This window comes from Balaenoptera borealis (genome assembly GCF_965194805.1).
Source record: "Balaenoptera borealis genome assembly, chromosome: 12".
In the NCBI taxonomy this organism is placed as follows: Eukaryota; Metazoa; Chordata; class Mammalia; order Artiodactyla; family Balaenopteridae; genus Balaenoptera; species Balaenoptera borealis.
The window spans coordinates 9,786,633-9,810,475 of NC_138869.1; the positions used below are offsets into that span (position 1 = coordinate 9,786,633).

At 53.7% G+C, this 23,843-nt stretch overlaps 1 protein-coding gene across 14 annotated transcripts in view; it reads left to right on the top strand.

Moving 5' to 3' along the window:
* The window catches only part of LOC309607261 (phosphatidate cytidylyltransferase, mitochondrial), a 272,769-nt gene extending 249,410 nt beyond the window's left edge, over positions 1-23,359 (top strand). For 9 of the 14 annotated variants that reach the window (XM_082345579.1, XM_082345571.1, XM_082345582.1 and 6 more), the window contains 3 exons: positions 16,607-16,829; positions 20,098-20,218; positions 20,577-23,359. In XM_082345579.1, the coding sequence (XP_082201705.1) occupies positions 16,607-16,829; positions 20,098-20,218; positions 20,577-20,848 (616 nt within the window). In that variant the 3' untranslated portion in view covers positions 20,849-23,359. Of the gene's footprint in view, positions 1-1,672; positions 1,772-12,515; positions 15,436-16,606; positions 16,830-18,380; positions 20,074-20,097; positions 20,219-20,576 lie in introns of those variants that run through there. The other 5 variants (XM_082345578.1, XR_014232337.1, XR_014232338.1 and 2 more) reach the window with 5 other exon arrangements.
* Positions 23,360-23,843: the final 484 nt, after the last annotated feature.

Consider the following 23,843-nt stretch of genomic DNA (forward strand, 5'->3'; position numbering starts at 1 on the left):
TCCATCAGATGAGTTAGGAAAATAACCACTCCTAATTTGTTATTTGCTTTTCACCTTTTCTGTGTTTTTGGAATACAGAGTCTTTAAAATTTGGAAGTGGTCGAATCATTAAACCTTTTCTTTAATGGAAAAGGCTTCTAAAGTGTACTAGAAGGGAGCGAAATGTGCTGCCTAGTACCTTGGGACACACGCCTAGGCTGTGTGTGTTGACGGTGGGATGATTGTATGTGCTTAATACATGTTAGTTGTGCAACGAAGAGATGTATATTGTGTGTACGTTGCTTCATTCCTTCACTTACCCAGCACTTCCTGGGTGCCTGCTTCTCTGGCGGCATTCGGTGGGGGGAATGAGGGTGGGCTTGGAGGAGCCCTCCCGGGCCTGAGGAAATTTTGGGGGCGTCGATGTGCAGGGCAGAGCCCCAGGAACGGGGGCCCTGCCACCCCCCACCCCCGCCAGCGTTTCTGGATTGTCTGCTTATTCTCCCCTCCCCCTTCGAGGACATTTTCCACAGTTGCACTGAGCATCCTGAGTGGGCAGAGGGCTTTTGGTGTTTGTTTTAATGGTCTCTTGTTGGGTACCATCAGCAAGCTGTGAAATCAAACGTTTCAATTCTGGTTTTATTTAACCATTTTACCAGATGTTTCCTGTGGTTTGATAGATGTACCATTTACTTGAAAGTTACACTCCTGAGAGTTTGAATGTTATGGACACCGTTGCTATAGACAATGATTCGGTCAGGGCAGGATCTGGGAGACAACTTTCGCATCATTTTGGGGTTGAAGATGTGTTTTTCCCCAGAACAGTAATGCCATCTTCATCATCAGCTTTTATCTTCTCTGTTACCGTTCTGATCTCTAGTTTATAAGAGACTGTAACCGGTTGCTCGGAATTTATTCCCCTAAACACCACTGTGCCGCCGCGGGTAGTACTTTCTGAAAGCAGCTGGACCCGGGTACATCTAGGTTTTGTCTGTAAAACTCACCTGGGTCGAAAAGAACTCAGGTAGCGGGCAGGCGAAAGTTCGAATTGGCCAGAAATGGGACTGAGGCTGTCTCCTGAGGGCTCCCTGATGCTGGGCGGGGTGAGAAAGCTGCAGACGTGGCATCTTTTGCACCCACCCCAGGCCTGCGGAGACAGACCCGGGACCGCGGTGGCACCTTTACCGTCCCCGGCTCTCTGCGGCCTGAGCCCCCGCAGAGCGGAGCCTCTCAGCCAGGCTTCTGCCGGCGGGAGGAAAGCAGAAGGAAGTCGCTCCCGACCAGGCACGAGGGAACCTGGGGCATTTCGACCCTCCTGCCGTGGGGGGGGGGGGGCGGGGGAGGGGGACCGTGCGGGGCGGCGCTGCTCCTCGCCCCCTCCCCCCGCAGCAGCCCGCCGGCCTCTCTGGGTTCTGCTGGGCCTCGATTTAGAGAGTTTTATAAAAGCCTGATGTTCTGGCAGACGGGGAGACAAAGAAAGAGGAAATGGCATGCTGTCCTCCTGACAGCGGATCTCTTTTCTCACGGACTGGGACCGTAACGATGCGTGTCGCCTTCTGGCAGGAAAGCCTCTGTGAACGAACCTCGGCCCGGCCCGGCCCCCGAGCCTGGCCCTCGCGCGCGGGCGGCGGCCCTCACCTTGCCGCCTCCCCCGGCGGGGACTTTTATTCTGACGAGCCTCCCGCCCATCCAGTTTTGCGCCTGGACCGCCTGCCAAGTTTGGGAGGCCCAAGGCTTTCTTGTGGGAGGACGCTGGGCTGTCTTCATGCTCTTTGGCAATGATTAAAGTGAGGTTAGTACCAAAAACCCTTTCATTTTATTCCCTTATCCTTGCTTTTGCAAACCAGATGGCAACCCTGTATTTTCAGCTGTAATTAATTTAAACTCTGCGGCAGCAAGGCTGGGAGAGGCGGCACTGCCTGTGCTCAGAAGGGCAGCAGTGACTTTCCTGCTCATCTCTCTCCCCTCACCAGGCGGCCCCTTGTCCCAATCAGATCCCCGTCGTATCCGGTTTCTTCTGCGAGGGGCCTGGAGAGAGAGGGCTCTTAAAGGGGCCGCAGCCTCGCCACTGCGAGCCGAGGGGCTAACGCACATGGGTAATTGTTGCCTTAATGGGGTGGAAGCAGCCAGGTTCCAGGTGACCGCTGACCTGGTGTTGCCGGGCCGGGCCATCACTTGACCGACTGCAGACAATGATGCATGGTTGGTGAGGCTGCAGCTTCGGGGAGGACAGAGTGCTTTTTCTTCCCACTCAGTTCAGCCGCCAGGATCGCCTCCAAAAGGGGGTATGTTTTATGTTTAACATTTATTCTTAAAGAAAATGACAAGGCAAATGAAAGCACTTGGGCACAATTGAAGTCTGGAGGTTCCGACCTCAGCTGTGTGACCACTGCCCTCCGTGGAGAGGGTGCTGGAGGCCCTCCTCTGTGAGTTGCTTTAGGGCATGGGACCCACTGGAGAGGAGGCCCCTCCACAGGCCTCAGGACACGGGGCTCTTGTCCCATCTCTCGGGAACTTGCCACGTAACTCGGCAGCGAGCAGCCTCGTCCCTCCTGGCCCTGAAAGGAAGCTGAGGTTCAGATGCAGACCGAGAGGTCGCCCGCCGGCCCGGGAGCCGGTGTCCAGGCGCCCTCACCTGTCCGCACGGCAGGCCATTTGAGGGCCACACTTGCGGGGCAGCGAGGAGGGGCTGCAGATTGAGGCAGATCTGTTAACAATGACATGTGTGCGGGACACTCTGTAGAACTGTACGCTGATGTCACACAAATGGTAGCTATTACTGTTCTTAACACTAGCCATCCTTAGATGGCTTGAAGTCATTTTCAGAGGCCCATAGTGAGAAATGAGAACCGCAACTGTGTAGCTTGTGAGTCTCCAAATGCTCCCTGGCGCTGACCACACCCCTGACTGCAGTCCCCCGAGTGTGTGCCTGGAGCTGCAGGGTTGGGTGAGCTGGTGATGGATGGTGTTTGTTTATTTACCTTTTCACGTCAAATGCTTACATTATTCTTGAGCATTTCTCTCATGAGCCACTTGGACTGTGTTTACACAGACTTGTGTTTGTGTTGTTGCTGTGAGCCAGACCTATCCTTTCGGAAACCTATCATTTTTCTCGAGTAGAGAGGGACATTTACTACCAATGATTTGTCAAAACGCCTAAGGACTGAGAATTAAACACAGAATTACCATGTGATCCAGCAAGTCCACACGTGGGTGTAGACCCACAAGAAGTGAAGGCAGGGACCTGAAACCGGTATCTGTACACCTGCCCGTGTTCACAGAAGCATGATTCATGGCAGCTGGAAGGTGGGAGCAACCCAGTGCCCGTCAAGGAATTAATAGATCCATACCATGGATTATTATTCAGCCTTAAAAAAGGAACATGCGGTTCTGGCACTTGCCACCGCATGGATGAACCTTGAAGACATTATGCAGAGTGAAATGTGCCAGTCACAAAAGCACAAAGAGCGTGTGATTCTTCTTGAGTGAGTGTCACATTCGTAGAAGCAGTGAAGAGAATGTGGTTGCCAGGTGATGAGGGAGGGAGAACGGGGAGTTCGTGTTTAATGGGTACAGGGTTTCACTTCGGAAAGATGAAAAATTTCTCGATATGATATGGGTGGTGGAGATGGTTGCACATTCAGTGTGAATGTGTTTAATGCCACTGAACTGTATATTTTCAAATGACTAAAATGGTAAATTTTATGTGTGTTTTGCCACAGTTTTTAAAAAAGATTTAAAAACCTTCCAAAGACTAATGATTAACTTTGGTTCAATTGAATAAACAATAACGCATCTATTATGTGTTCAGCCTTCGTATTCCGTGCTCGGCTGGGATGAACATTGTGTCAAGAGGGGGTAAGAACTTGAAGGACAGACGTTCAGCTGTCAGGATGTGACCTTTGGGGCCTCATGGTGGGGAGTGGCAATGTGAGGACTCTGGGGCGTGGTCATTTTAATTTAAAGGGTGGTTGGGAGTCACCATTGCCATTTGGTGTGGGAGGTGCTTGTGAAAAGGAAAGGGGTGCGTCACTTGAGGTATTTGGGGATGGCAGTCCTGGATTCTCCGAAGACATTTTTAGAATCATCCACTCAGGAGTTTGCGGGGGAGATGCTATTTCAGTGTTGACCAGTCATGAGGTTCCCCTGGGTTCCTTTTCCAGGTCCCAGGTTTGGGATTAAATATGATTTTAATAGCCAGGTGTTGGGGACGTTACAGTAAAACTAAGCAGACACTATAGGGAAAGTCAGTTCTGAATCCTCTGAAGAGTTTGAAAATAAGAATATTTGTCAAGAAATGCATTTTTGTAACTTGGAAAATGAAGTAAGCCATCAGTATTGGTTTTTTTTAGATCCCTTGGGAACTTTGCTTCAAGAATAGAGATTGGTTGGTAATTTGCCTATCAGTTGCCAATACATTAGTAGCCTTTCTAAGCACCAGAGAGTCCTCGAAATAACCTTTAAGAAATTCAAATCATGTTCTTATCCTGTAATCTAAGTAAAGAGAAACAATGGCTTAGCTAACCTTTTCCTCTAGTTTTCGAAAAGATGGAGTTCAGCCCAGACCACACGGATGCTCAGAGGGGATTAATGCAGTACATAATGTGCTCTCAGATGGAAGGTCCCGAAGGCCCTTTACTAATGATAATTTTATTATTAATAATCATAATAACTAATAATTTAATAGTAACAGTAGTAACTATTTTAAAGAATATTTGGTAGATGCCTCAGTATCTTCTATTAAATGAATATTTAATTACTTTATATACTCAATACTTAAATTCTCAAACTTTTTAATATAGTTTTGTAGTAATTTAATTCAGTAAGTAATTTAATTTTGCCTGCAAAGTTTCTGATGTCAGTCAGGGTAGGTGGGTGGTTTTAAAAGAAAAACTCGCTTTCTAATTTTTGCTCAGTGTAGAATGAATATGTTGAATTAGAGCTTATCCTCTATTGTCAAGAAGTCCACGGCTCCAAAATATACAAATAGCTCATGCAGCTCTGTATCAAAAAAAAACAAACAACCCAATCAAAAAATGGGCAGAAGATCTGAATAGACATTTCTCCAAAGAAGACATACAGATAGATGGCCAAAAAGCACATGAAAAGATGCTCAACATCACTAATATCAGAGAAATGTAAATCAAAAGTACAGTGAGGTATCACCTTGCATCATTCAGAATGGCCATCATCAAAAAGTCTAAAACCGAATGCTGGAGAGGGTGTGGAGAAAAGGGAACTCTCCTACACTGTTGGTGGGAATGCAGTTTGGTAACAGCCACTGTGGAAAACAATATGGAGATTCCTTAAAAAACTAAAAATAGAACTACCATATGATCCAGCAATCCCACTCCTGGGCATGTATCTGGAGAAAACCATAATTCAAAAAGACACATGCACCCCAACGTTGATTGCAGCACTGTTTACAATCGCCAAGATATGGAAGCAACCAAAATATCCTTCGACGGATGAATGGATAAAGGAGATGTGGTACATATATACAATGGAATATTACTCAGCCATAAAAAAGAACAAAATAATGCCATTTGCAGCAACATGGATGGACCTAGGGATGATCATACTAAGTGAAGTAAGTCAGAGAAAGACAAATATATGATATCACTCGTATGTGGAATCTAATTTTTTAAAAATTGGTACCAATTAACTTATTTACAAAACAGAAACAGACTTACAGATATCGAAAACAAACTTATGGTTACCAAAGGGGGAACATGGGTGGGGGGGAGGGATAAATCAGGAGCTTAGGATGAACACAGACACACTAATATATATGAGATAGATAACCAACAAGGACCTACTGTACAGCACAGGGAATGCTACTCAGTATTCTGTGATAACCTATATATATGTTTAACTGAATCACTTTGCTGTATACCTGAAACTAACACAACATTGTAAATCAACTATACTGCAATAAAATTAAAATTAAAACAATAAAGAAGTCCACAGAATAATTTGGAACTGGTTACCGCCACCGTCGGGGCTGGACGCTGGGAAGGTACTTGCATTCAGGTGTAGGAATGCGACTGTGTGGGTATGTGAAGGGCAGGAGGGAATTGCAGCAAACCAAATAGCACATGGATGAAATGTGCTGCTCTGTCTTTGGCAGGCATTCGCATGTGATGCAGACGTGTGCAGTAACTCATTTATCTCTCTCTTTAGCCAATACAGGGTCACAGGTATAGCTGAATTTAATTAAAAAAAAAAAAAACGAGTAGGAGGATTTTAGGAGACTACACATTACTATGGGACCAGGCTGCTGGCAGAACTGTTGTGTCTTGGGTCGTGCTGTTCCGGGTGGAGTCCTAGTTGACTACAGGTCTCAGAATCATCCTGATTTCGATATTCTATTCTGTTGACCTTGTTTCTTATTAGACCTTCTGCACTGACTTTTGGTTTAAAATGTGCTACGTAAATTGAAGGGAGTTATCTTTTCTTGTGCGCTCTGTTCTTTAGATTTCCTCTGGAGTATTATACCTAGTTCTGGGTACCACACTTAAAGATGGGTGTTACTTTGGAGAGGGCGTGGAGGTGGGTGACAGGATGGTAAGGTGTTAGGATGGTATTAGGGTCATTGGGAGGGATTCTTGTTGGGTGAAGAGAATTCTAGGCATGGCAGGGCTGACACAGAAGCAGTTTTCCAGTAGTTGGAAGAAGAAATAGACTTCGTTGAATTTTTCCAAAGAGCAGACCGTCAGTCAAAGAATCGTACTGGAACGTCGATAGTAGGGGAGGGCCTTTCATCGAACCCTTCCAGGAGTTGAGTGAATTGCGCGGAGGGGGAGTAAGCGAGTGCCCTACCCTGGGGGTGTGTGAGAAGCAGCCGCAGGGCGCCATGTGAGGACGCCGATGTTCGCAGCCCGCTCTGGGGTTCACAGACGACCCAGCACGAAGCTGTCTTCCTCTGAGTAGGACAAAGCATCCACTCTCTTCACTAAACAGTGTGTAATGGCTTCCAGCGATTTGTCACAGAATGTGGAGTAAAAGCTAAGAGTGAGCCTTCGGGAGAATTTGAATGGAATCAGAAAGCGGGCCCGGTCCCCACCCAGAAGAAGGGAGCGGAAATGACACTGGAGGTGTTTGCAGACCACTCCTTCCTGGTGGCCTTGCGGGGGCTGGGATTGGTTCTCCAGTGACCCTTGGGCCAGATGCCGCCCTGAAGCTTCATAGGTTCCTGTCTTATTCAGACCAGTTGGTGCTGCTTTTTCCTAAGAATCCGTTTGCTTTTTGGTCGGTTCATTCATGAGTCAGATACTGTGTGTCCGGCACTGTTCTCCACGCTGACTCGTGGGGGCTTCGGAGCAGGGCGCTGGGCAGGCATGTCTGGAAGGGCCACCGTGTCTCCGCTCTGAGTCCCGGGCTGGTGGACGGCTCGGAAGGCGAGTGCACCTGCCTTCCTCCTGCCTGAGCAGTTGGTTCCACGCTCCACATTTCCAGCATAAGGAAGGCTTTGTCAGGGGATCTTAGAATCGGGCTGAGGGCTGTGTGTGGGTGCAGGGAGCTGCGTGTGGGTGCGGGGAGCTGCTGCCTTGACCCCAGCAAAGCTGCTGCAGACACCGTCCATTTAAAAGCCGCTCTGGGACTTCCCTGGTGGCGCAGTGGTTAAGAATCCGCCTGCCAATTCAGGGGACATGGGTTTGAGTCCTGGTCCGGGAAGATCCCACATGCCGTGGAGCAACTAAGCCCGTGCGCCACAACTACTGAGCCTGTGCTCTAGAGCCCGCGAGCCACAACTACTGAGCCTGAGCACCACAACTACTGAAGCCCGCGCGCCTAGAGCCTGTGCTCTGCAACAAGAGAAGCCACCGCAGTGGGAAGCCCACGCACCGCAACGAAGAGTAGCCCCCGCTCGCCACAACTAGAGAAAGCCCGCGCGCACCAACAAAGACCCAACGCAGCCCAAAAAAATTAAAATATAAATAAATAAATAAATTTATTAAAAAAAGAAAAAGCCACTCTGGACCGTCTCTGTGGGCAGATGCCTCAGCGTCACCCCTTTCTCCCTCACCCAGCCGTCCCAAGTGGTTGGATAGCCGAGCAGAGCAGCGCCGCAGTGACACCCCTGCTGCTGTGCGGCGGGACAGACGCGCTGCCCCAGGTCTGTGTGGTTGCAGACACTGTAGCTGTTGTGCGGAAGGAGAGACACGATGTTTCTATCCCGTCTCTGGTGCAAGGACTTCGATGCCAAAAACAGGAGAGTGGTTGTATTTTTTTTTTATATCATTCATCGAGAGTATACATAATGACAAAAATGACTTACACATTTAGTAGCAGTAGGAGTTTTAAATTAATTTGTATTTTATTCGTCTCAGCAACATCTCCATTCATCTGAAATGAATGAGTGTACACGTGTGGCCCGCATGATCCGTTGAGTCCGTAAGCAGAGCTCAGGCTGCACGTGGTCCCGTGCTGCTCCCGCCGCCCGCGGGTGGGCGCCCGCCGCGCTCGTGGCAGCCGCGGCCCACCCAGGTTGGGGGAGGAGGGGCGGGGGGCTTTCCCCGTCGCCTTCTCAGGGTTGACCTCTTTTCTAAAACTTCGGCTTCTCCTCTTGTCTCAGCTAACAGTGGAAAACATGCACAGACTGTCCTAGTCGAAGAAAACTAGTCCCTTATCTTCATAGAGTTGAGCTGCTGGCAGAGGGGCTCCGGGTGGTGGGCCGACATCCCGGGTCTCGCCCTCTCTGCGCGGCAGGTTGGGGAGCCCTGACCCCCCAGGCGAAGCAGGCGCGAGTGCTGGCCCTGTTCTCGGGGCCGGAGCGCAGCATCTGGCTGCCTGGCCTCGGGGCCCACCGCGAGGAGAAGGGAAAGCAGAGGCCGAGCAGACGACCAGGGAGGAAACCGAAACACGAGGGGAGCGGACCCAGCACCGGCAGCCGCTGGCCAGCTGAGGAGCCCCAGCACAGGACAGACGGGCCTGCCGCGGGCGTCACATCCCGAAATAACGTTTATAATAAAGATCCCAAGGCACCAAGAAAGAAAAGAAGTCAACTGTAGGATGTTTCAGACGGGTTTCTAACTACAACAGTTTTAAAATATCTTGTGTCTTAAGACTTACGTGTCGGTTATTTAGAAGCTTCACGGAAGTGGCCGCCGTGGGCCCAGGTGATGGCTGTCGGGTGTCCTGGGCGCCCTGGGTCCCCACGCGGGTCTGCGCAGTGACTGTGCCCGAGGGGAGAGAGAGCCACTGTCTGGGGGACAGAGCAGGGCAGGAGGAGCGGGAGGAGCAACCACAAAACGCCCACTGGAGGCCAGGGCGGCCACGGCGTCTCGGGGCCGGACACTGTGGGGCCGTCGGTGGTGCTCTCTCAGTGCCGCTCGGTCTTGAGGGCGGCGATTGGAGACCCTTGACTCAGCTACAGAGACAGGGTCCAGTGAGGACGGCCGAAGCCTTCCTCAGACACGCCTGTCCTCTCCCTTACCCAGAGCTGGTCATGCTCCCTCCAGCACCGAACAGCGGGCAGCAATTGAGGCAGGAGGGGGAGGGCTGGCCTGATGGGAGCCCCCGTCCCGCCCCCGCCAGCCTGTGCCCTGGGTGCGCCGCTTCTCGGCTCCGTCTCCCTCCTCCTGCCCTGGGAAGGGTTCGGGCACCCCTGAGGCTGGCGCGGGCGGTGGGGAGAGAAGGCGGGCGTCGAACGCAGCTGGCCCGGGCCTTGGGGTTGGTTATCGACGGGCCCATCCGCGCAGGACTGAGGAGAAGGTGTGCTGGTTCGTTCTCTCTCTGCCTGCAGTGGTCCTGAGCTGCACGACTGGGAGGATGGCGTGGCTGATGAGGGTCTGCGGTCCTGTACATCGGGGCGGGCGGATGCCTTTTCCTGGCTTCCTGAATTGCACTTGGAGGAGCAGTCGGGGGGGCAGCTGGCCCTCCAGCTTCTCACCGGCAGGCCTGGCCTCACCCACTTTGTCACCGCTCAGTGCTGATTAAATGTCCTTGTGATGACAGGCATGTGTGACTAGGACACCTCAGGTCTGGTGGATCTTAGGGGCCTCTGAAAATGTCCAGAGCAAGCTTCAAAAAAACTGGGGGGGGCGTGGAGGAAGAGATTAATTACAGATGAAGCAGAAAAAACATGGATGTGGAGAATATCTAAAGAAGTAAAAGCATTGGGGGTAAAAGCCATGGAAACTGTATTAGTTTCTGGGGCTGCCGTGACCAAGTACCACAGACTGGGTGTCTTCAACAAGAGGAATGTATTTCCTCCCGGTTATGGAGGCTGAAGTCTGAGATGGCGCTGAGGGCAGGGTTGCCCCTTCCGAGCGCTGTGAGGACGGCTTGTCCCAGGCCTCTCTCTCAGCTTCCGGTGGCCTCGGGCATTCCTTGGCTTATAGATTGCATTCTCCCTACGTCTTCACATCTCACGTCATCTTTTCTTGGTGCATGTCTGTCACTTTGTCCAATTTCCCCTTTTTAGAAGGACACCAGTCATTGGCTGAGGGCCCACCTTAATGCCCTCATCTTAACGTGATTCTCTGCAAAGACCTTGTTTCCAAATAAAAGCACAGGCACTAGGGTTGGGTCTTCAGCATCTTTTGGGGGCAGGGGACACAATTCAACCCATAACTGATAAAAGGTAATTGAAAGAAGAAAGTGGAATGGCTAACAAATGTATGAAGAGGCCCTCAGTTGCGCTGGTGCCAGACGTGACCAAGGACGCAGTGGTGGCAGGAGGGCAGTGGATGCCGGGTCCTAAGGGGCTCCGGCAGCACCTGCTGGCCCTGAAGGCGGGGCGCCCTGCAGCCAGAAGCCTTCCCTCCGAAGATGCACCTGGCGGCACCCAGACGCAGGAATGTAAACGCCGTGGGATTGTTGATAACTAGGAAAACCCGACACGGCCAAACCGCCTCTCGGGCAGCAGTGGATCAACAAACTGGTGGATTCCTGTGAAGGAATCCTGTATGGCAGGTGACGAACATGAATGAACCGGATCTCTAGGCCAGAAACACGTGAGGGGAAAAAGCCCGGCTGTTAAGTACATACAGTGATGGGAGTGTAAAATGTGCTGCTCAGATTTACAGAAACGTTCACAGGTGGTCAGAGGACAAAGGCTCAGATGGGAAGAATCTCCAAATACAGGCCAGCGGGTGTATCTAGGGATGAAGAAGGGGCAGGGGCCTGGGGGGCGTGAAGGAGGACCATGCTCTGCGGCTTTGATCCTTAGAGAGGGAAGGAAAGATCTGAAGCAAATGGGATGGTGCGGTTTCATCTGTCAGTTCTGGGTGGTGGGTACAGGGGTCTTTGTAGTTTTCTCTGCATCCCTCTCTCGAGACGGGGAGGTGAAAAGGAGAGGCTTTGGAGCCAAATATAAATAGAACCCTTGTACTGTGCTAGTTTTGCAACCTTAGACAAGTGACTTAACCGCTCTGAATCTCAGTGTACACGTCTATACCATGGAGATGCCGATGCGTGCTTTGCAGTGGATTTAATGCGGTGATAACGGTAACCACCGTCAGTAAAGCGTAGCTGATGATAATAAAGATAATCCAGGTAAGCAGTTTACTCGGAGGGATTCGCCAGCTCGTAACGCTCTCTCTTCCTGGGCAGGTCTTTCTGAGGGCAGCGATGCAATGGATGTGCTTCTCCCTGGCACTGCAGGCCACACATGTCATGGGGCAGAGCCAGTGAGGAGTGTGCCGCTTAGTTCCAGGTAGTGCGTTTTGAAATATGAACTAGCAGAAAGGGGGGTGCTACCTTTGTGAGAGTTAGTGGGGGGGGGTGGCGTGTCACTCGGGTGGAAAGATGGGGCAGGGATGTAATCAGCCAACTGCACGGCCTTCCGTGCTCAGGTCGGGTTCCCTTGAACCTTGGATGCAGTAGGGCTGTGGCTTTTTTCTTGATTATTAAGTGAAGTTAAGTGGTGGCAGGTGTCATGTATGACACAGTCTTCCCCCCAGTCAAAGGTAGAGACAGGTGCCCCCGTGTCACTGCCGAGCCGGACGTGCTGGGCACTGCAGCAGACAGACCCCAGTCCCTCTGTGTCTTCAGGATGCTCTCTCTGAATGCCAGTATTTCTCAGCTTTTTCCGGCCCATGACACACAGCTCACCATTCTGTACCAGGAGGGCACTTCTGCCTCGCCCCCCACCCCCTCGCCATGCCAACGCCTTCCCTCCACACCACACACCCTGGCGGCGCTGTCTTGCCCCGCCGCTTCCCGTCTGAAATTGGTACCTTGGAGTGACGACACTGAACCAGGATGTCCTGGACACACCCACGCGCCCTCCCGCCTGGTTGGAAAGCAGTGAATTCTGCTCACAAGGAGAAAGAGGGAGTGATGCGGGAGGTTTGGATGACCTGGGGGACATTTAGATGCGGGGGGAGGGGAAACAAAAGATGGGGAAGGTAGTGAAAGGGAGAAACTATTTCACAGCTATTTATGGCTGATGTTTAAATGCTCCCTAAATTCTGCATTTTTCAGAAAAAAGTCTTTCCTGTTGGGAATTTCCTCTGAAATTGCCTTAATTCCCTTTCGTTCACCGAAGATCCTAACTGTACTCACACATGATATGTGTACTTTAATAGTTCACTTAGGGGCTTCCCTGGTGGCGCAGTGGTTAAGAATCCGCCTGCCAATGCAGGGGACACGGGTTCGATCCCTGGTCCCAGAAGACCCCACATGCCACGGAGCATCTAAGCCTGTGCGCCACAACTACGGAGCCTGCGCTGTAGAGCCTGCGCGCCACAACTGCTGAGCCCGCGTGCCACAACTACTGAAGCCTGTGCGCCTAGAGCCCGTGCTCTGCAACAAGAGAAGCCCGCGCACCGCAATGAAGAGCAGCCCCCGCTCACTGCAACTAGAGAAAACCCGCGCACAGCGACGAAGACCCAATGCAGCCAAAAATTAAATAAATTAATTAATTAAAAAAAAAAAAAGTTCACTTAGTGAATGGTGGTTAAAACACCCTCTCTGTGCTCAGCCCCGTGCCTTGCACTGGGGACCGCGCAGAGTGTGCGGGGTAGGGGGCCTTGCAGGGCTGTCCCCTCACGCACGCGCAGGCCCCCACCATGCCCTCCGGCGCTGCGGTTTGGGGGGTCAGGGAGGGCCTCCTGGAAGCTGGGGATGGAGGGGTGGGTGATGCAGGGCCTGGGGTGAGGATGGTAAGCGTTTATCGTCCTCACCTCGGGCCTCTTTTCTGTGAGACAGGGACGGGGCCATCTACTTGATCCACGTCACAGACCCAGCAACTCAGCAAGTGATGGCGGGGGAGAGACATTTTCTGGTTTTAATTTTTTAAAATTATTATTGTTTTTAATTGTAGTGCATACAGTGTACCATTTTAGCCATTTTTAAGTGTACAGTTCAATGGCATTAAGTATCTTCTCTGAGGAAGCTTTCTAAACTTAAAGATGCTTTAACAACTTTATTGTGATTCGTGTTGGGCCGTGAGGGTGAAGGTTTGTTACCATCCTGTCGGTTCCCAGAGGGCGACGCTTGTGTGAGGGATGCAGAGGAGAGGGAAGGTGGGTGAGTCGGAGTCGGGGCTCGGTCTTTGCCGTGACCCTCATGGGCCCTGCTCCCTCCTTCCTTGAACCTCCATATACACCTCACCCTCGTGCACAGTGGGTGTTGCCAACACCTCACCCTCGTGCACAGTGGGTGTTGCCACAGACCTTCAGTCCACTCCTGCCGGGGGTGTTCTGCGTCCCATTGGCCGGGACACCCTGTCACCTCAGGGATGTTCCTGTTTTACGGGAGCCTGGGCCCGCGCGGGGGACACGGGGGCCGGGCTGGGCCGAGGGGCCTACAGCATGGGGACCCCCGGGGCCCCAGAACATTTCCTCCAAAGCACTAAGTAAAATGCCTCATCCCCACATCCCTCCCCTGTGCTAAGAATTCAGACTCCCTTTGGTTTAGTTAATTGCTGGCAGGAGGTAAGGAATTTAGTTGAGGCCCGAGATTGTCAAGTAAGACCTTCCCAAGGGTTTCCTTCAGCTCTGAGCCCCGCTTGGTTGAAGGGCGGGAAAACCTCACGTTGATGAGTGTGCAAGTGGATGCACTTTCCTCAGTTTCAGTGCCTGGAGTTGAGTCTACTTTTCCCTGGACACTGGGGACATTGCTGGCTTCTCGCCTCAGGGCAGAGCGGCAGCATGTGGCACCCATTTCCCGGACACCTTTTTGCTTTTGAGCCCCTTCCCATTTTCTCTGTGGAAACGCCCTCCCCAGGGTGAGGATGGGTCCCGGGAGGGGCCGTGGACCCCAAGCCTCCTGTCATCGGCTGCTCCTCCGCGTCCGGCCCCCCGTGCGAGCCCTCTGGACTCTTTCCCGAGCAAACGTCGTCTTTAACGAGAACGGAGGCGCCGCGGGGCTCGCAGGCAGGAAGCGTGTGGTTTGGGTCCGGGAGCACATGACGCCCCGGGAAGCAGCGGAGCCCGGGGTATGAGTCACTGGGGGAAGGAAAACAACGTCTGTCTTCAAGCTCCGGGAACCGGGAAAATGAGCTGGAAATCTGAGTAATGTATAATTTTACTAAAATTAACCAGCGAGGTCTTCAGATGGTTTCTGGGTGTTTCATTGTCTTTTCCGGTCCTTGATGCCTGCTGCGTCCTGCCTGCAGGGGCCCATTCTCCCGTTCGCTCCCCGCGGGTTGACCTGGGACAGTCCCCTCCGCTCCTCGGGCACCCGGCTGCGCCGTGCAGTGTCGCAGCGCTGCGTGGTGCCGGGTGTGAGCACCGGCGCCGCCCGGGCGACTCCCAGCCTTCTGCCCGCTCCTCCCCTCCCGGTGCTGCGGTTGTCACGGGGGAGCTTGTCGCCCCTGCCCATGGTCGTGAGCCCATGAGAAGGGCTGAGTCTTCCTCTCTGTAACCGTCAGAAAATAGGGGCTCAGTTAACATTGGTTGAATATCGTGGGGCCTGAACTGGACGGAGGCGTGTTCCGAGTGACCTGTCCAGCCCCTGAGTTTGCAGAGTTCGTGACGTGACCTCTAGAAACCTCATTTTGGGGGGGAGGTTCCCTGACACAATGACAGACCTCACTGTGTCAGGGAAGCAATTCACATAGCTCATCAAACACTGAATTTTATTCAAATTTAGATGGCAACCTGATGCTGGAGATAACTCTGTGTGACAACGTAGTCTTTTCAGACACTGGTCACCTGTATATTCAGTAATAAATACCCGTTCAGGGAAAAGCCAGCTTATCTTGGGTTTGAGGGGCCTGAAGCCCGTCGAGCCAGACGTCCCTGCTCTGTGACGTTCTGCAGGGGCGTTCGGTGTTTGCGGTCACGACCGCGCAGCCCTTCACCGCAAAGGCCTGTAATGTCATCTGAATCGTCACAGGAAGATGAAATTATGGACAGGCTGGTTTCAGAATTAAGTGCTTTTTTTCTTTTCTTTTTCTGTTTTTGCTATTGTAATTCTTTGGGAATCGCCAGGATCCGTGTGGTGTGTGTGGGACATCTCATCTAGACTGTGACCAGAACATACTTCTTTGATTGTCTTCATGGGTTGGAAGTTTATTCTCTGATTGCTTCTAAGTCATTTTGTATAGTCGACCAGAGAATAGTGCGGGGCCGGCGGGGGCGGGGCGGGGGCACACCCATAAATTACATGCTGTGCCTTATGCGGGTCGTTGCCCTGTAGTTGATGAACTGAACTTACAGCTGATTTGGTTCCACTAATGTCCATTGATCCCTCCACTGTCACAGAAGTCATTGCCACATTTTTAGTTAAAATACTTGCTCCTTTGTTATGAAAGAAAGACTGCTCTGGCAGCAGAGAACACGGCGGATTTGAGGGCTGAGACCTGAGGCACAAAGAACCCCTGGGCGGGGGGTGAGACCTGGGCCGCGAGTTCCTGGGCTTCTACCGCGAGGCCCACCGCTACCGGGCGGAGTCATTCTCGTTCTCAAGGAGACGCAGCGTGTGACGTTGCCCCTAGACGAGATCCATCAGGTTGCAGGCAGGGCCCGTGCTACCGCCTCATCTGGGTCCCACTCGGTACCTGCCCGTGGTTGGACTTTCCTACGGCAGGGCCCTCCCGCTGGCGCGCCAGGCTCTCTACGCTCCACACCAGCCTGATCGCCACACCGTGAGCCAAACACCACGGCTCGCGGGCCAGTAGCCTCGGCCAGTGACAAGACTGCACTGGGTCTCGGTCCCCTCGTCTGGGGCGGGGGTGTTTACAGCCTCCCCTTCTCAGTGCTGTTGGGAAGACTGAATGAGCTGAGGCCAGTGGAGCCTTAGAACAGGACCCGGCAGGTAGGAGGCATTGGGTTACTGTGGCATCATCACCACCTTCATCCTTCTGAAGGCAGATCCTGGTCAAACCAAGCCAGCCTGGAGCACACAGGTGAGTGGAGTTTGTTGGAGAAGCGCTCAGCCAGACCGCCGAGCGGGGGCTGCCGTCTCGTCTGGGTGGAGCTGTGGAGCTGACTCTGGACCCTGGGAAGGTGCTTCTCCTCAGCACCCACCTGGGTTAGCATCCTGGGCCCTCAGTTACCGGTAGGCTATTCGATCAGAGCCTCAGGCGGCGGGGTGATGACTGTGAAATATTTACCCACACCAAAGTGAGGGATGAGATGATCAGTGTGAGTGTCTCACCACGGTCGCCAGCCCCCTTGCCTCCCAGAAGCGGCCAGGTTTTCCTGTCTGAGCGCTCACTCCTCTCTCTCAGGAACAAGACGGCCAACGGGGACTGCCGGAAAGACCCCCGGGAACGGAGCCGCAGCCCCATTGAGCGAGCCGTGGCCCCCGCTGCGAGCCTGCACGGCAGCCAGCTGTACGCGTCCCTCCCCAGCCTCGGCATGGAGCAGCCCCTCGCGCTGACCAAGAACAGCCTGGACGCCGGCAGGCCGGCCGGCCTCTCGCCCACCCTGACCCCGGTGGAGCGGCAGCAGGTACGCCCTTGTCCAGCGGGGCTCGGCCGGCGGCCGGCAGTGGGTGCGGGGGCTTGGGGGACGGAGGGCGGCGTGGAAGGAGGGCAGTGAGAGACGTGGGGAGTAACCCCACCCTCGGTTCTGTACTGAGGGTGGTTTTATTTCTGACCTGGGCCTGCCTAGGCCTCGCCCCTTGGGACTAATGGCCTCAGGCGAGACTTAATGTCTTTGGGGCTTAGTTTCTTTGCACGAGGCGGGGTTGGTCCAGACTAGCTGTGTTTCTAGCAGTCTTCCTCGGCAGCCGTGTTTAGGGGTCAATGTAATAATCCTAATAGGAATCCTACGTTAACCCGTTACAAGGCCGCATGGATGGAGTTCAATGCCAGGTTGCTTTGCTTTGGGCTGAAATCCTATAAAGTCAGTGGTCACAGTGGCTCTTAGCTTCTGCTGGTCAGAAACCTGTGATTGGCAGACAAGGATTTTTTTTTTTTTTTAAGGAAATTAAGTTGTTACTTAATAAACACAGATTGCTTGGTAGGAAAAAAGACTTTAAAAAATGGGGTTCCTGGGGGAAGAGCTAATAAAAGGAGGCATTAACCTTGAGGTTCAGAAACACTGCATGAACCCACGGCTTTCCTCTCTGAACCTTGGGGGCCTGTGACCCCGTAGGTCCTCACTCAGTGTTTGCTTGAGACTCTGGGACGCAGACAGCGAGCAGAGGAGGTGCTGGGGCAGCCGCTGTGTCCCCTGCCCGCCCCTGGTGCTGACCCAGTCTGTGGCCCCTGCTTGGGAGGGGCCCCGGGCGTCGGGCGAGGTTGCGCTGGTGCCTGTGGTTCCCAGTGAGGCTGAGGAGCGGTTGCGCTTCCTACCCTGGAGCCCAAAATCACAACCCTGTTTGTTTCCTTTGTTCTTTTAACAAAACTGCGTGGACACTTGCTTTGTGTAGGGAGTGTGTTAGAAACTGGTCAAGCTGGATGCGGGCGCTCACAGTTTGAGTCTGGAGGAGGCAGGGAGTCAAATAACTGAACTCTTAATGTATGAATTGGTGAGAACCAGGGTGAGTTATCACGCAGTGAACACTCCCCAGTGCTGCTGCGCCCCGGCGCTGGGAGGCCCTGGAGCTACAGGAAGGAAGGGAGTTATACTGGGAGGGCCCGGGGCGTCTCCCGGACCCAGGGTCGTGGGTACAGCCAGGCTCAGGAAGCAAGGGCCGGCTCTTGCCTGGGCGAGCAGATAGGAGGCAGGACCCTCCTTCCTCCCCTGGCCCCGTGCCTGTCTCTGCATCCTTTTCTCTCTCTGCTTCTGGATCACATGGCCAGCTCGGCGTGGCCGTCCCCCAGCTCCTGAGCTCAACTTGAATCTCCTCCTGAGTCGGCCTCGGTAGTTGAGCCGCAGCCTGAGGCAGATCTCCAACCTGGCCACGGGGCGAGGTCACTTATGAACATGGCTGCACAGCCCCATCTCGAGGGTGGAGGGCACGTCACTACAAGAGGGCTGGCGGGGAGATCACGGGCTTGGGGGTTGAAACAGACCCTTCAAAAGGTGGGCTGCACACTGCAGGCTGTCCTTCAGGTGCGGCATGACCAGCACCTGCAGGGCGGGACTCCTGGACGTGACCACGGGCCAGGCCCCCACACCCATCTCAGGCGATGCTCCACGCCCCTCAGGTACGAGTCTTCCTGTTTCATACTCAAAGAAATGGAAGCTTAGAGGGCTGAAGGTCCTGCCTGCTGACCAGAGCTGGTTCACCCAGGTCCACCCGGCCTCAAAGCCATGTTCTCTCCTCTCTGCCATTGTCGTCCACACGGGGGGGTGTCACACCGACTCTCTTGGTGGCTCCGTCCCATTGCTCATGTGTGGAATTAATAAAGCCCCAGATTCTTTGTTCACGTGCTGCTGCTAAGCTGCATCTTCCCCCATCCTGGATGTGTGGAATTTCTTGTTAGACCCAAGCACATCCCCGCTCACCTGTGTGGGTACAGATCTTCATCACAGACGTGTTCTTATCATTCCTGTTCACTTCCCATCACAGGAAGGTTTGATGTGCAGACTTCACAGTGGCTACTGATCAGACTGTTTACGGGAAAGGCGGGGGGTGGACAAGGCCCGGTTCCCTGTTGACACTGCCTTTGGGGTGACCCTTGAGCCAGCTCCTGCTAGCTGTCTCGTCGTCCGGGTTTTCAGGAGTTAAGTTTCCTGGCTGGAACCTAAGGGAGCTCAGTTGGTTCACAGATGTTTTCTGTCCGGGTCTGGGGATCCAGACACTCGCTGGTCCCTGCTCTGAAGTGTGTGTGGTCGAGGAGACAGGTGCCTCCGGAAGGGCTGGTTTACTGGCCGAATGTGGGGCGGGCAGGGGGCGGGTCATGCTTCACAGAGATGATATTTGAACGGGGTTTTAAAGGACGAGTGGAGTTTGCCAGGCAGACTGTGCGGTGGTTTCGGGGAAGGAGGGCGAGTGTGGGCAGGCGCATGGGGTGAGGGTGCTTTGTGTGTAATTCAGGCACTTGGATAGATTCCTGTGTTTCTGTCTCCATCGTGACTTGCATGGTCGTAACAGAAGCCGACTTGAGCTGGCTTGGCTTGAGAAAAACCAGGAGTATATTAGAAGGGTCCTGGGATGGCCCAGAGAACCCGGTGCGGGGGGGGGGGGGGATCCGAGGATACACTCTGAGAAGGGCAGGGCCAGGCGCTCTCAGGACCGTGACGGTAGGAGCCGTGGTCTCTTTACAGCCCTCTGCCATCTACACGCTGGTCTCCCGACTCGGCGATGGTCTCATTTCAGATCCGAGAGTTGGGACAGGCCAGCTCCCAACGGCCGAGCCTCTGTGCCACGTCCCTCACCGATCCACACTGCCACTGCCTCACACTGAGGGTCACTGCTCAGAGAACGGAGAGCTTGGGAGGGGGCCGAGCGCACACCCCCAAGACTCTCGTTCACAGTGGGTTCCAGGTCGTTGAGCGGTGTGGCCCGCAACGTGAAGCAGCAGGCGGCGCCTGGGCTTGACTGGAATTGCCATTGGGCCGGCAGGGCTCCAGGAGGGGCTCCCACAGAGCGTGGGTACTGGTGAGGCCCCGCGCCGAGGCACCACTCCAACGCCGAGGCCGCTGGCACTTGGTTCTCCAGGCGGGACCGGTGCCCGGCCGGGGGCTGAGGGGCGCCGGGGTGGCCGCCCAGCCGGCCTCGGAGCTGGGCGGGGATATGAGGATGGGGTCGCCAGTTGGGGCAGGGGAGCCGAACCGCTGCTGCCGCCTGTGTGCTCGCACTGACGCCAGCCCCCTCCTCCCGCAGAACCGGCCCTCAGTGATCACGTGTGCCTCCGCCAGCGCCCGGAACTGCAACCTCTCCCACTGCCCCATCGCGCACAGCGGCTGCGCGGCCGGCCTGGCCAGCTACCGGAGGGCCCCGAGCTGTAAGTGCCCCGCTCAGACCACTGCAGGGAACTGAGGGCTCCTTCTGTGTCCTCTTGGTCCCAGGAGTGGCTGGCCTCTGGGCCCATTTCTGAAGGAGGTCGACACCCCGTTCTTTGAGCCCCGGTGCAGCGGCCTTGTGCTTGGCGTGGGGGGGGGGGCGGGGGAGCAGCACGTTGGCCCCGCCCTCCAGGCCCCCCTCTAGCGGGGCCCACCGGCTGCCGCACGGGGGGTCTGAACGCGTCCACGGCCCGGCGCAGCAGGCGTGCCGCCCCGTGGCAGGCTCAGAGAGGTGACCCACGCGGGGGCCCCCTGGTGTCCCCAGGTCCCAGCCCTGACCGCTGTCCTCCCCCCCCACAGCCGCCACCACCTGCGACCCCGTGGTGGAGGAGCATTTCCGCAGGAGCCTGGGCAAGAACTACAAGGAGCCCGAGCCGGCGCCCAACTCCGTGTCCATCACGGGCTCCGTGGACGACCACTTCGCCAAAGCCCTGGGCGACACGTGGCTCCAGATCAAGGCGGCCAAGGACGGCGCGTCGAGCAGCCCCGAGTCGGCCTCTCGCAGGGGCCAGCCCGCCAGCCCCTCTGCCCACATGGTCAGCCACAGCCACTCCCCGTCTGTGGCCTCCTGAAGGGAGCACCGCCCTCTAACGCCACGTCCATCTGCATGGTTTGCCTGAGCTTCGAACAGTCAGTGCTTAAAAAAATGGAAAAATGAAAAAAAAAAATCGTGGGGGTGGGGGGAGGGAGGGATGGTTTATTCGCAAAAACCACGTCGTCGGGATTTTTGTTCTGTTTTGTACTTGCTTGGTATCCGTATCCGGGGCCCTCAGACGTGATAGCAGCACCTGCGCGTGGAACCTCTGTCCGCTGTCGCCCCCCCAGTCCCTGCCTTGGTTACCAAAGAAGCCTCAATGCAGGTCAGCTGCCCGACAGGGCCTGGACTCCACGGCTTGCGCTTTCTCAGTCACAGGCCAGGCCACCGGTGACCCAGACGCTTTGTGCTTTTTCATTTGCTTCTCGAGACCGGGGCGTGTGCGGCTCAGCTTCCAGCCCACGTGTGTGTGTGCGCGCTTGTGTGTGTGCGTCTACTTGAAGAGAACAGAACTGTCGTGTCTGATTTGCACTATGGGAGGAGGACTCAAGTTGCCTGCCTGACAACTTTGTGCGAGATGATAGTACTCTGAGGGCAAACTGCTGAAAAACGGAGGGTTTAAGGATGACATTTCTGACCATGGGTGTGTTTTTTTGTTTGTTGTTGTATTAATTAATTTAGACAAAACTGCTTTGGAAGGGGAAGTCTCATGCAGGTTTATAGGTCTTTCTCTGTCTGTCTAGATTTTCAGGTGCTTGCAACTGGACTGCAGATTCTACCAATCACGGGCATTTTACCTTTTCTAAACACTGCAGTTTGTTAGACTAGAGCTGAAGTTGGAGGATTCTGTAGTGCTTTAAACGTGATGCATGTTTTAATGGATAAAAATAGCTGGTTTCTATTAATTGTATAGACAGTAAACAAAAAGCTTAATACTTACTAGCTTCTTTTCAGAATTCGTTTATTTTTGTCAGTTACAGTCCTAGATATACTTACTGCTGGTACAGTTGTACTCTAAGATTTGTGTTTGATATTCACGTTACTCCCAAGTAGCGTGGGGCCAGTCGGTCCCTGGCAGGCCCTGGACACGGGCGGGCGAGTGGCTGGTCAGCTGCAGAGTCGGATGCTGGACTTGTGGCTGCAGGCTGACAGCATCAGTTATTTTTTGCATCCCTGTCTGCTTCTTAACTCGCTCCCAGGGGAGTTGGGACTCGTGTCTTCCAACTTCCCTCGATGCAGAAACTGCTCCCTCTGAACTCTTGGCTGAACAGCAGATTCCTGACAATCTGTGAGATGGTGTTTTGTATGCTTCCTCGTACGCTGGGGCCAAGGCAGTATACATTCCTCTGACTTTATACAGTTATTACTGCATTTATTATCGTTTGCTATAGTAATAGCTACTAACTAGAAATTAGGTGAAGAAGAAAGCATGACAGACCCAGCTGTGGATGTTCGACAGCTGCTCTTCTTTCTGGTAAACGTTTCTATGCCCCTGCCCCTCCCCTGTGCTACCACCCTCCAGCCTTGCCCACCACAGGGCTTGAGCAGTCACCTGGCCAGGTGACTCGGGCACGACCACCTCACCCGCGAGGCACCGTGGACTCACCGGAGCTCTCGAGGCTGGTTGTCAGTATGAGAAAAGTACAGGTTCGCTGGTTGGCATTGGGTGAACAGGCAGGAGGATGGGCTCTTGTGGCCACAGGGTGGCTGTAGTTATTTGAAAAGGCGGGAGGAAAGCCTCCCCTTTGGCCCCCGCACACGTTTCCCTCCCACTTAACTGGGCTTCCAGGCTTCTGCATTCAGGCCCCTATATTTTCTGTAGGAAAAATCGTTGAGAACACTTTTTTTATATAGGTAACTTTAAGACCATCATTACGCTGTGCGTAAAGAATGTACAGAGAAATTTGTAGGTATTTTTTGAAGAACAATTAATTTGTTAATGATATGTAGCTATTTAATTTTTCCCTTTCCTATTGTAATCATTCATATTTTTTTTGTTGTTCGGAAAAAAAAGTTGATCTTTTTTTTTGTCGTAGATTTGTCTGTAAAAGTGCAGGAACACAGTTATTCTATGAGAACACTGCATCTGCCTTAATAGCCACTAGTTTGTTATTGCTACAGGCTACTGAGCGTCGCCCCAGGAAAACAACCCCACTGCCGGCGGCTCTGTGCAGACCGGGCTCCTCACACGCCCGCGTCCACCAGCGAGGCCATCGCTTTGGGAGGGACGGTGGCACTGAGGGCCAGGTCCCTGGTGCGCTGACCTATCTGGGATAGGCAGCACCTGGGAGGGGCCTCGGGCAGGAAACCAAACGGTCACCAGGAAGGGACACTCCCAGGCCTCAGGAGGCACAGAGAGGTTCTTCACAGAGCCACGCCATCTGCAGTGCGTTCTGACCATTCTCTCCATGTTTGTAAATCTGTAATATACCATTCTCTGTGGCCTGTTTTTCCTGGAAGAAGAAGAAAAAAAAAGGTTTGGCAGGCCATCTTTTTTTTGTACTTAAAAGTAGCCTTAAGAACAATAATAAAGTGCTCTTAAACCACAGACTGTCTGTGTGATCCTTGGGTCCTGCAGTGACAGAGCCAGGCTGGGCGGGGCCTCTGCCTGAAGCCCTGGAGAGGGCGGGGCAGGCTCAGCAGCCCTGCCCTGTTGTACAGTGGCCTCCGATTTAAGCCCTGCACAGGCTGGAAAGCTGTAATTTTAACTCTCTAGGAGAAACGTCATTTAAAACCTAACTAACTAACTTACAGAAATCCAACTCTGGTACGACTCAGACTCAATTCTGACTTTGGTTCCAGGCCCAAGACAAAAGATGACACCACAGAAATAAAAGTGTGGAAAGGGCCCCTCTGCTGGGTTCCATGCCCAGCTCTGAGGCTGGCACGGACGTGCTCACCCAGGAGGAGGAGGAAAATCAGCCTGAGGGGCCCATGGCAGAGCCCTCCCACCACCCCGATGGGCACCTGGCCACAGGCTGAGGCAGACACACCACGGGCTCCACCCCACACGGCGTTGGGGCTTCCAGGCC